The 13,298-nt window shown below is 42.3% G+C and overlaps 1 protein-coding gene across 10 annotated transcripts in view; it reads left to right on the top strand.

Moving 5' to 3' along the window:
• Nucleotides 1–6,872, top strand: part of usp34 (ubiquitin specific peptidase 34) — a 116,072-nt gene extending 109,200 nt beyond the window's left edge. For all 10 annotated transcript variants that reach the window (XM_062026343.1, XM_062026338.1, XM_062026336.1 and 7 more), the window contains exons 72-78: nucleotides 1,330–1,454; nucleotides 1,519–1,642; nucleotides 1,701–1,780; nucleotides 1,844–1,984; nucleotides 2,055–2,195; nucleotides 2,261–2,414; nucleotides 5,910–6,872. In XM_062026343.1, the coding sequence (XP_061882327.1) occupies nucleotides 1,330–1,454; nucleotides 1,519–1,642; nucleotides 1,701–1,780; nucleotides 1,844–1,984; nucleotides 2,055–2,195; nucleotides 2,261–2,414; nucleotides 5,910–6,496 (1,352 nt within the window). In that variant the 3' untranslated portion in view covers nucleotides 6,497–6,872. The remainder of the gene's footprint in view (nucleotides 1–1,329; nucleotides 1,455–1,518; nucleotides 1,643–1,700; nucleotides 1,781–1,843; nucleotides 1,985–2,054; nucleotides 2,196–2,260; nucleotides 2,415–5,909) is intronic.
• The last annotated feature ends 6,426 nt before the right edge of the window (nucleotides 6,873–13,298 follow it).

The following is a 13,298-nucleotide window of genomic DNA, read 5'->3' as shown; positions in this document are numbered from 1 at the left end:
AGTGACTGCGAGTCAATGAATGAGTGAGTGAATGAGTCTGAGTGACTGAATTAATGAGTGAGTCAATGAGTGAGTGTGTGAGTCAGTGAGTGAGTCAGTGACTGCGAGTCAATGAATGAGTGAGTGAATGAGTCTGAGTGACTGAATTAATGAGTGAGTCAATGAGTGAGTGTGTGAGTCAGTGAGTGAGTCAGTGACTGAGTCAATGAATGAGTGAGTGAGTCAATGAATGAGTGAGTGAATGAGTCTGAGTGACTGAATTAATGAGTGAGTCAATGAGTGTGTGAGTCAGTGAGTGAGTCAGTGACTGAGTCAATGAATGAGTGAGTGAGTCAATGAATGAGTGAGTGAATGAGTCTGAGTGAGTGACTGAATTAATGAGTGAGTCAATGAGTGAGTGTGTGAGTCAGTGACTGAGTCAATGAATGAGTGAGTGAGTCAATGAGTGAGTGAGTGAGTCAATGAGTGAGTGTGTGAGTCAGTGAGTGAGTCAGTGACTGCCAGTCAATGAATGAGTGAGGGAATGAGTCTGAGTGAGTGACTGAATTAATGAGTTAGTGAGTCGAGTGAGTCAGTGAGTGAATTAATGAGTGAGTGACTGAATCAGTGAGTGAGTCAATGAGTGAGTGTGTGAGTCAGTGAGTGAGTCAGTGACTGAGTCAATGAATGAGTGAGTGAGTCAATGAATGAGTGAGTGAATGAGTCTGAGTGAGTGACTGAATTAATGAGTGAGTCAATGAGTGAGTGTGTGAGTCAGCGAGTGAGTCAGTGACTGCGAGTCAATGAATGAGTGAGTGAATGAGTCTGAGTGAGTGACTGAATTAATGAGTGAGTCAATGAGTGAGTGTGTGAGTCAGTGAGTGAGTCAGTGACTGAGTCAATGAATGAGTGAGTGAGTCAATGAATGAGTGAGTGATTCAATGAGTGAGTGAGTCAATGAGTGAGTGTGTGAGTCAGTGACTGCGAGTCAATGAATGAGTGAGTGAATGAGTCTGAGTGAGTGACTGAATTAATGAGTGAGTCGATGAGTGAGTGTGTGAGTCAGTGAGTGAGTCAGTGACTGAGTCAATGAATGAGTGAGTGAGTCAATGAATGAATGAGTGAGTGAGTCAATGAAAGAGTGAGTGAATGAGTCTGAGTGAGTGACTGAATTAATGAGTGAGTCAATGAGTGTGTGAATGAGTGAGTGAGTGAGTGAGTGAGTCAATGAGTCAATGAGTGAGTGACTGAATTAATGAGTGAGTCAATGAGTGAGTTAGTGAATCAATGAGTGAGTGAGTGAGTGAGTGGGTGAGGCCTACCTGCAGTGACGTGGTGATGTCCCTGCAGTGTCTCTGGGTCCTTACCTGCCGTGCAGAGACAACGTGAAGGTGATGGCCACCAAAAGCAACATCAGACCTCCCAGACCAGAACTCAACATGTGTCTGCTGCCCTCCATGCTGGAGAGCACCAAGGTGAGGCCCCGCCTCCTGCCGCCGTGTCAGGCGAGCTGTCAATCATGGCGTGTGCGTGTGTCAGGGTAAAGACGAGGCGTACGACCGCCTGCTGCTGGACCACTTCCTGTCCTACCAGCAGTTCATCCACCTGCTGTGTCGCGTGGCCATCAACTGCGAGAAGTTCAGCGACACGTTGGTCAAGCTGAGTGCGTACGGCGCCCGCCATCCAACACTGGACCTGCACTAACTGTCTTTGCCCTCCAGGTGTGCTGCTGGCCTACGAAGGACTTCCTCTCCACCTGGCCATCTTCCCCAAACTGTGGACGGAGCTGTGCCAGTCTCAGGTGGGAGGAGCCTCTCAGTCCTCATGAGTTGGCCCGGCTAAGCCCCGCCTCTTTGTCTTGCAGTCGCCCGTGTCCAAGACCTGCGTGAAGCTGCTGTGCGACGACCCCGCCTTCAGCGAGTACATCAAGTGCATCCTGATGGAGCAGCGCGACTTCCTCAACAACAACGTGGCCTACGCCTTCCTCACCTGCTTCCTGCACAAGGTCCGCCTCCTCCTCCTCCTCCTCGCCGCCGCCATGTCATCACGTGTGACCTCACCTCCTCTGTCTCCAGGTGCAGGTGCTGTCAGGCGCCAGCTGCTCCAACCTGACCGGCGTCCTGGTGGCCAGCGTGCTCGCCGAACAAGGTGGCCTGCGGCCCGAGCTGGCCTCTCATTGGCCGGAGCTCAGCGGGACCGGCGCCCTGCTCAACGCCGTACGTGCACGCCCGCCCGCCCACACGTGCACGCGCCGCAGCTAAAACCTCTCCTTCCTTTCCAGGACTTGAGGGCGTTGATGCTGCTGCTGTCCATCCAGGCGCCGCCCGCCCTCGACCCCGCCCTCTGCCCCGCCCTGCAGGACCTGCTGGGCCGCTGTCAGGCGTGCGTGCAGCAACGCAGCGTCCTGGACCTGGAGGACCCCCACCAGGCCAAAGGTACACACACACACTTTCTCCTATTTCTGACCTTCTTGAGACCTCATTATTTACTTCGTCTCTATATACATATTTATTTTATGTTTTTTAATTAATTTTGACCTAAGGGGGTGCATTTCAGTTTCTCACACACTTGTTATTTCATATGTTGAGCAGAGGGGGAGCCCTTTTAAAACCAACACCTATTGGAAAAATCCCTCCTTTTTGGGACCACCCTCATTTTGATAGATTTCACCACCAGGGAGCAAATGAGACATTGTCTATTAGATCAGTGGCCCCCAACCTTTTTGTACTTGCGGACCGGTCAATGCTTGAAAATTTGTCCCACGGACCGGGGGGGGGGGGGGTTAGTAAAAAAAAAAAATGTTTTTTTATTTTTTTGGTCATAAAGAAATACAATCATGTGTGCTTACGGACTGTATCCCTGCAGACTGTATTGATCTATATTGATATATAATGTATATATTGTGTTTTTTTATGTAAATTTCATTAAAAATATATATATATATATATATATATTTTTTTTTTTTTTTTGTAATTATTTTTTAAAATTTTTAATTTTTTTTTTAATTTCTTGTGCGGCCGCGGCCCGGTACCAATCGGTCCACGGACCGGGGGGGTGGAGGGGTAGTAAAAAAAAAAAATTTTTTTTTTTTTTTTTTTTTTGTCATAAAGAAATACAATCATGTGTGCTTACGGACTGTATCCCTGCAGACTGTATTGATCTATATTGATATATAATGTATATATTGTGTTTTTTATGTTGATTTAATTTTTAAAAAATTATTTATTTATTTTTTTTAACTTCTTGTGCGGCCGCGGCCCGGTACCAATCAGTCCACGGACCGGGAAGGTGGAGGGGTAGTAAAAAAAAAAAAATTTTTTTTTTTTTTTTTTTTGTCATAAAGAAATACAATCATGTGTGCTTACAGACTGTATCCCTGCAGACTGTATTGATCTATATTGATATATAATGTATATATTGTGTTTTTTATGTTGATTTAATTTATTTTATTTTTATTTTTATTTTTTTTAATTTTTTTAACTTCTTGTGCGGCCACGGGGGGTGGAGGGGTAGTAAAGAAATACAATCATGTGTGCTTACGGACTGTATCCTTGCAGACTGTATTGATCTATATTGATATATAATGTATATATTGTGTTTTTTATGTTGATTTAATTTTTAAAAAAAATAAATATATATATATATTTTTTTTTAACTTCTTGTGCGGCCGCGGACCGGTGGTTGGGGACCACTGTATTAGATGACTTAGACTTGGACAAACTTTGATGATCCACAAGGGAAATTGTTCCACACAGTAGCTCAGTTACTAAGCATGGAAAGGATAATTCTCACAAGGGCACAAAAGGATTGTGATCAGACCGTCCCGGGGGGGGTCTGATCACGGGTGGGGGGGGCAGAGCAGTGGCACTCTATGCAACTTTTGAATTAGCATACAGTAGATCCAGAGTTGTACTGTCCCACGTGGAAAGTGGGTGAAATTGAGTCCAGAGAAGCAAGATTCAAGTCACCCGAAATGAGAAGGAGGGCATCGGGGTGTTTGGTCTGTTGCCTAACAACAGCTGTCGCAAGCAGCAGCCTGGTGTGCAGAAGGATGGTATGATACTGCACACGCTGTGCTCCTTTTGACTTCTGACCAGCCCAAACAATTTGTCCATTTTATTGGGCAACACCCGCTCCTTCACCTTTGTGCCGGCACGCCATCCCCGGTGTTTTTCCCCCTGGTTCCACAGGAAGTGCCGGCTGCTCAACTGATTAAAGACCCACACGAAACAGCCCGAAAATAAAAAGTAAATGAAGGAAAACACACAAACGCACCCAAGAATCATAATTATGGTTCATGGAAAAGATAAGTCATTTAAAAAAAAAAAAAAAAAAAAGAGTTAAGAAGAATACCAAAAATGAAGTAAAATGAGGAGCTTGCTGCCACTTGTTGACCTCCTCTTATGGAAGATACTTTTCCTTCTTCATGTCTCAAGAAGGATAGAAATATAAGAACACACACACACACACACACCTTCATATCACACACACACATCATGTCACACACATCATGTCACACACACACACACATCATGTCACACACACACACCTTCATATCACACACACACATCATGTCACACACATCATGTCACACACATCATGTCACACACACACACACACACACACATCATGTCACACACACACACCTTCATATCACACACACACATGTCACACACATCATGTCACACACACACACACACACACCTTCATATCACACACACACATCATGTCACACACACACACACACACACACACACCTTCATATCACACACACACATCATGTCACACACACACACACACCTTCATATCACACACACACATCATGTCACACACACACACACACACACCTTCATATCACACACACATCATGTCCACACACACACACACACACACACACACCTTCATATCACACACACACATGTCACACACATCATGTCACACACACACACACACACACACACACACACACACACACACACACACCTTCATATCACACACACACATCATGTCACACACACACACACACCTTCATATCACACACACACATCATGTCACACACACCATGTCACACACACACACACACACCTTCATATCACAAACACACATCATGTCACACACACACACACACACACACACACACACACACCTACCTTCATGTCACACACACACACACACACACACCTTCATGTCACACACACACACACCTTCATGTCACACACACACATCATGTCACACACACACACACACACACCTTCATATCACACACACATCATGTCACACACACACACACACACACCTTCATATCACACACACACATCATGTCACACACACACACACACCTTCATATCACACACACACATCATGTCACACACACACACACACACACACACCTTCATATCACACACACATCATGTCACACACACACACACACACACACACACACCTTCATATCACACACACACATGTCACACACATCATGTCACACACACACACACACACACACCTTCATATCACACACACACATCATGTCACACACACACACACACCTTCATATCACACACACACATCATGTCACACACACCATGTCACACACACACACACACACCTTCATATCACAAACACACATCATGTCACACACACACACACCTTCATGTCACACACACACACACACACACACACACACACACACACCTACCTTCATGTCACACACACACACACACACACACCTTCATGTCACACACACACACACCTTCATGTCACACACACACACACACACACACCTTCATGTCACACACACCATGTCACACACACACACACACACACACACACACACACACACCTTCATGTCACACACACACACACACACACCTTCATGTCATACACACACACCCACACGTTGTCTAATTGTGTGTGTGTGTGTGTGTGAGCAGAGGATGAGGAGGCCACACCCGTGAAGCGGCGGCGTGTGAGCAGCGACGACGAAGCGGCGGCGCTCTGTGTGGCCGCCTCCTCTTCCTCCTCCTCCTCCTCCTCCACCCTCCGCCCGTGCGGGGAGTCCAAGTGTGAGCAGCAGGGGGCGCTGACGCCCGCCAGCACGTCTGACACGGAGACACGAGACTCCTCCTCCCTGATCGACCCGGGCACCGAGCAGGACCCGCCCTCCCCTCCTGACCCCGCCCCCAGCTCCCCGAAGGAGGAGAAGATGGAGGCGGAGTCGTCGTCGTCCTTCTCCTCCGCCTCCTCTCTGCTGCCGGAGGCGGAGTCGGCGCACCACGAGGGGGAGGACCCCCTGGGGGGCGTGGCCTCCTCAAAGGCGAGGAGGGACGACAGGGGGGCCCCGCCCCTCTCGGAGGACGCCGCCGTCTCGACGGGCCTGGCGGGGGAGGGCTGCGGAGGCCACACCCCTTCCCCGCAGGCCGCCGCCCCGCCGGACGTGCTGGACGTGCTGTACAGGACGCTGGAAGCGGCCATCGCCATAGTTACCAAACTGAGTGTTCAAGCCCCGCCCTCCTCGTGACATCACACTTTTCTTCTCCTGCTTGTTGCCTCCGAGTTGAACCTTCTTCCTTTGAGAAGTTTGTTTTCTTTCCTGTTTTATACAAAGTGCGTTTTTATTTGCTAATTTAATGCATTTTTACTGTAAAGAAGCTCGTCCTTTGTGCCACTTTTCTACTTCAACACTTTTGTTGGCAACACGCTGAAGTGTATATAAATATCTTCATATATATACATAGGAGTCTATACATATATATATAAGAATCATAGAAGTGGTGCAAATAAAGCCCCCGTGTGGGAGCTTTTATTTTCTTTACTGAACAACATTCCATGTGTTGCTTTTCTGCTGTGTCATGCTTTTATTGCAAGAGAATAAAATGCTTTATTATCGACGACAACCAGCTTCGCACTTTTCATCTCACCACCGTCCGGCCGTCTTCACCTCCACCACATCTTCCCCTTTACGGCGTCTTTGCTGCCTGGCCGAGCAGGTGTCAAAGTCACTTCCTGTTTGGGGACTTCCTGTTTGTGACGGGGTCACAATAATAGGAACAGGACTTGCAGGCCGTTTGGTTACATTTTTACATGAAGATGTTAAAAGCTAATCGATGTACGTCAAAACATCCACGGTAGCTTTGTAGTACAGGTGACAACTTGGGCTGTCAAAAATATAATTTATATCTACAATAGAATAGAAAGTACTTTATTGATCCCTGGGGGGAAATTCAGCACCACAGTTCGCTCACAATAGACAATAAACACTTAGGTATTTTTTACATGTGAATAACATAAATACAGTCTATTATACAGCATTATTCACATGTGAATAACATAAATACAGTCTATTATACAGCATTATTCACATGTGAATAACATAAATACAGTGTATTATACAGCATTATTCACATGTGAATAATATAAATACAGTCTATTATACAGCATTATTCACATGTGAATAACATAAATAGTCTATTATACAGCATTATTCACATGTGAATAACATAAATACAGTGTATTATACAGCATTATTCACATGTGAATAACATAAATACAGTCTATTATACAGCATTATTCACATGTGAATAACATAAATACAGTCTATTATACAGCATTATTCACATGTGAATAACATAAATACAGTGTATTATACAGCATTATTCACATGTGAATAATATAAATACAGTCTATTATACAGCATTATTCACATGTGAATAACATAAATACAGTGTATTATACAGCATTATTCACATGTGAATAACATAAATACAGTGTATTATACAGCATTATTCACATGTGAATAACATAAATACAGTCTATTATACAGCATTATTCACATGTGAATAACATAAATACAGTGTATTGTACAGCATTATTCACATGTGAATAACATAAATACAGTCTATTATACAGCATTATTTACATGTGAATAACATAAATACAGTCTATTATACAGCATTATTCACATGTGAATAATATAAATACAGTCTATTATACAGCATTATTCACATGTGAATAATATAAATACAGTCTATTATACAGCATTATTTACATGTGAATAACATAAATACAGTCTATTATACAGCATTATTCACATGTGAATAATATAAATACAGTCTATTATACAGCATTATTCACATGTGAATAATATAAATACAGTCTATTATACAGCATTATTTACATGTGAATAACATAAATACAGTCTATTATACAGCATTATTCACATGTGAATAATATAAATACAGTCTATTATACAGCATTATTCACATGTGAATAACATAAATACAGTCTATTATACAGCATTATTTACATGTGAATAACATAAATAGTCTATTATACAGCATTATTCACATGTGAATAATATAAATATAGTCTATTATACAGCATTATTCACAGGTGAATAACATAAATACAGTCTATTATACAGCATTATTCACATGTGAATAACATAAATACAGTGTATTATACAGCATTATTCACATGTGAATAATATAAATACAGTCTATTATACAGCATTATTCACATGTGAATAACATAAATACAGTCTATTATACAGCATTATTCACATGTGAATAACATAAATACAGCGTATTATACAGCATTATTCACATGTGAATAACATAAATACAGTCTATTATACAGCATTATTCACATGTGAATAACATAAATACAGTCTATTATACAGCATTATTCACAGGTGAATAACATAAATACAGTCTATTATACAGCATTATTCACATGTGAATAACATAAATACAGTCTATTATACAGCATTATTTATATGTGAATAACATAAATACAGTCTATTATACAGCATTATTCACATGTGAATAACATAAATACAGTCTATTATACAGCATTATTCACATGTGAATAACATAAATACAGTCTATTATACAGCATTATTCACATGTGAATAATATAAATACAGTCTATTATACAGCATTATTCACATGTGAATAACATAAATACAGTCTATTATACAGCATTATTTACATGTGAATAACATAAATAGTCTATTATACAGCATTATTCACATGTGAATAATATAAATATAGTCTATTATACAGCATTATTCACAGGTGAATAACATAAATACAGTCTATTATACAGCATTATTCACATGTGAATAACATAAATACAGTGTATTATACAGCATTATTCACATGTGAATAATATAAATACAGTCTATTATACAGCATTATTCACATGTGAATAACATAAATACAGTCTATTATACAGCATTATTCACATGTGAATAACATAAATACAGTGTATTATACAGCATTATTCACATGTGAATAACATAAATACAGTCTATTATACAGCATTATTCACATGTGAATAACATAAATACAGTCTATTATACAGCATTATTCACAGGTGAATAACATAAATACAGTCTATTATACAGCATTATTCACATGTGAATAACATAAATACAGTCTATTATACAGCATTATTTATATGTGAATAACATAAATACAGTCTATTATACAGCATTATTCACATGTGAATAACATAAATACAGTCTATTATACAGCATTATTCACATGTGAATAACATAAATACAGTCTATTATACAGCATTATTCACATGTGAATAATATAAATACAGTCTATTATACAGCATTATTCACATGTGAATAACATAAATACAGTCTATTATACAGCATTATTCACATGTGAATAACATAAATACAGTCTATTATACAGCATTATTCACAGGTGAATAACATAAATACAGTCTATTATACAGCATTATTCACATGTGAATAACATAAATACAGTGTATTATACAGCATTATTCACATGTGAATAACATAAATACAGTCTATTATACAGCATTATTCACAGGTGAATAACATAAATACAGTCTATTATACAGCATTATTCACATGTGAATAACATAAATACAGTCTATTATACAGCATTATTCACATGTGAATAATATAAATACAGTCTATTATACAGCATTATTCACATGTGAATAATATAAATACAGTCTATTATACAGCATTATTCACATGTGAATAACATAAATACAGTCTATTATACAGCATTATTCACAGGTGAATAACATAAATACAGTCTATTATACAGCATTATTCACATGTGAATAACATAAATACAGTCTATTATACAGCATTATTCACATGTGAATAATATAAATACAGTCTATTATACAGCATTATTCACATGTGAATAACATAAATACAGTCTATTATACAGCATTATTCACAGGTGAATAACATAAATACAGTCTATTATACAGCATTATTCACATGTGAATAACATAAATACAGTCTATTATACAGCATTATTTATATGTGAATAACATAAATACAGTCTATTATACAGCATTATTCACATGTGAATAACATAAATACAGTCTATTATACAGCATTATTCACATGTGAATAACATAAATACAGTCTATTATACAGCATTATTCACATGTGAATAATATAAATACAGTCTATTATACAGCATTATTCACATGTGAATAACATAAATACAGTCTATTATACAGCATTATTCACATGTGAATAACATAAATACAGTCTATTATACAGCATTATTCACAGGTGAATAACATAAATACAGTCTATTATACAGCATTATTCACAGGTGAATAACATAAATACAGTCTATTATACAGCAGTATTCACATGTGAATAACATAAATACAGTCTATTATACAGCATTATTCACATGTGAATAACATAAATACAGTCTATTATACAGCATTATTCACATGTGAATAACATAAATACAGTCTATTATACAGCATTATTCACAGGTGAATAACATAAATACAGTCTATTATACAGCATTATTCACAGGTGAATAACATAAATACAGTCTATTATACAGCAGTATTCACATGTGAATAACATAAATACAGTCTATTATACAGCATTATTCACATGTGAATAACATAAATACAGTCTATTATACAGCATTATTCACATGTGAATAACATAAATACAGTCTATTATACAGCATTATTCACATGTCCATCCATCCATCTTCAACCGCTTATCCGGAATCGGGTCGCGGGGACAACAGCTCCAGCAAAGACCCCCAGACTTCCCTCTCCAGAGCAACATTTGCGACTTCCTCCTGGGGAATCCCGAAGCGTTCCCAGGCCAGAGAGGAGATGTAATCCCCCCATCTGGTCCTTGACCTGGCGCGGGGCCTCCTCCCAGTGGGACGTGCAACGAGGACCTCCCTAGGGAGACGCTCGTGAGGCATCCGCACGAGATGCCCGAACCACCTAAGCTGGCTCCTTTCCAAGCGAAGGAGCAGCGACTCTACTCCGAGTCTCTCTCGGGTGACTGCACTTCTCACCCTATCTCTAAGGGAGATGCCAGCCACCCTTCTGAGGAAACTCATTTCAGCCGCTTGTATCCGCGATCTTATTCTTTCGGTCATTACCCACACTTCATGACCATAGGTGAGAGTAGGAATGTAGATAGCTCGGTAGACGGAGAGCTTTGCCTTCTGGCTCAGCTCTCGTTTCGTCACAACAGTGCGGCAGAGAGACTGCAATACTGCCCCAGCTGCTCCGATTCTCCGGCTGATTTCCTTCTCCATCTTTCCCTCACTTGTGAACAAGACCCCGAGATACTTAAACTCCTCCACCTGGGACAGAGTCCTGTCCCCTACCTGGACTGTACAAACCATTGGTTTCCTGCTGAGAACCATGGCCTCAGATTTGGAGATGCTGATCCTCATTCCAGCCGCTGAACACTCGGCTGCGAACCGATCCAGTGAGAGCTGAAGGTCACGAACCGAAGGTGCCATCAGGACCACATCATCTGCAAACAGCAGTGACGCAACCTTTAGCCCCCCGAGACGTATACCCTCTCCGCCATGGCCACGACTCCGCCTAGAAATCCTGTCCATGAAAATCACAAACAGGATAGGTGACAGAGCGCAGCCCTGGCGGAGACCAACCCCCACTGGAAACGGATCCGACTTACATCCAAGCACCCGGACACAACTCTCGCTTTGGTTGTACAGAGATTGGATGACCCTCAGCAGGGTTCCCCTCACTCCGTACTCCCTCAGCACCTCCCACAAGATCTCCCGAGGGACGCGGTCATACGCCTTCTCCAAATCCACAAAACACATGTAGACTGCATAGGCATACTCCCAGGCCTTCTCCAGGATTCCCGCAAGCGTAAAGAGTTGGTCAGTTGTTCCACGACCAGGACGGAATCCACATTGCTCCTCTTGAATCTGAGGTTCGACTATCGGCCGGACTCTCCTTTCCAGTACCTTGGCGTAAACTTTCCCAGGGAGGCTGAGTAGTGTGATACCCCTGTAATTAGCACACACCCTCTGGTCCCCCTTTTTGAAAAGGGGAACCACCACCCCAGTCTGCCACTCCCTCGGCACTGTCCCAGACTTCCACGCAATGTTAAAAAGGCGTATCAACCAAGACAGCCCATCAACACCCAGAGCCTTCAGCATTTCTGGACGGATCTCGTCAACCCCCGGAGCTTTGCCACTGTGGAGTTGTCTAACTACCTCAGTGACTTCACTCCGAGAGATCAACGTCGATCCCCCATCATCCTCAGGCCCTGCTCCTATCAGGGAGGGTGTGTCTGATGTATTTGGGTTCAGGAGTTCCTCAAAGTGCTCTTTCCAACGCCCTACGACTTCCTCACTTGAAGTCAGCAAAGTCCCATCCTTGCCGTACACAGCTTGGATGGTTCCCTGCTTCCCCCTCCTGAGGTGCCGTATGGTCTTCCAGAACAGCTTTGGTGCCGCCCGATAGTCCTTCTCCATGGATTCCCCGAACTGCTCCCACACCCTCTGCTTAGCCTCGTCCACAGCCACGGCCGCTGCCCTTTGGGCCCGTCGGTACCTTGCAACTTCCTCCGGAGTCCCCCGGGATAACTCCTTCTTCAGTCGGACGGCTTCCCTGACCACCACTGTCCACCAGGGTGTTCGAGGGTTACCGCCCCTTGAGGCACCTAAGACCTTCTGGCCACAGCTCGCAGCTGCAGCTTTAGCAATAGAGGCTTTGAACATTGCCCATTCCTGTTCAATGTCCCCAACCTCCACAGGGATGGCAGAGAAGTCCCGCCGGAGGTGGGAGTTGAAGTCCTTCCGGACAGAGGACTCCTCCAAACGTTCCCAGTTCACCCGCACTACACGCTTGGGTTTGCCAGGTCTGTCCAGAGGTCCCCCCGCCATCTAACCCAACTCACCACCAGATGGTGATCAGTTGACAGTTCAGCCCCTCTCTTCACCCGAGTGTCCAAAACATACGGCCTCAGATCAGCTGATACGATTACAAAATCGATCATTGAT

The sequence above is a fragment of the Entelurus aequoreus genome, linkage group LG18, assembly GCF_033978785.1.
Source record: "Entelurus aequoreus isolate RoL-2023_Sb linkage group LG18, RoL_Eaeq_v1.1, whole genome shotgun sequence".
Taxonomy (NCBI): Eukaryota; Metazoa; Chordata; class Actinopteri; order Syngnathiformes; family Syngnathidae; genus Entelurus; species Entelurus aequoreus.
Note: the sequence above shows the minus strand (reverse complement) of the source record. Positions and strands in the feature narration are given on the sequence as shown.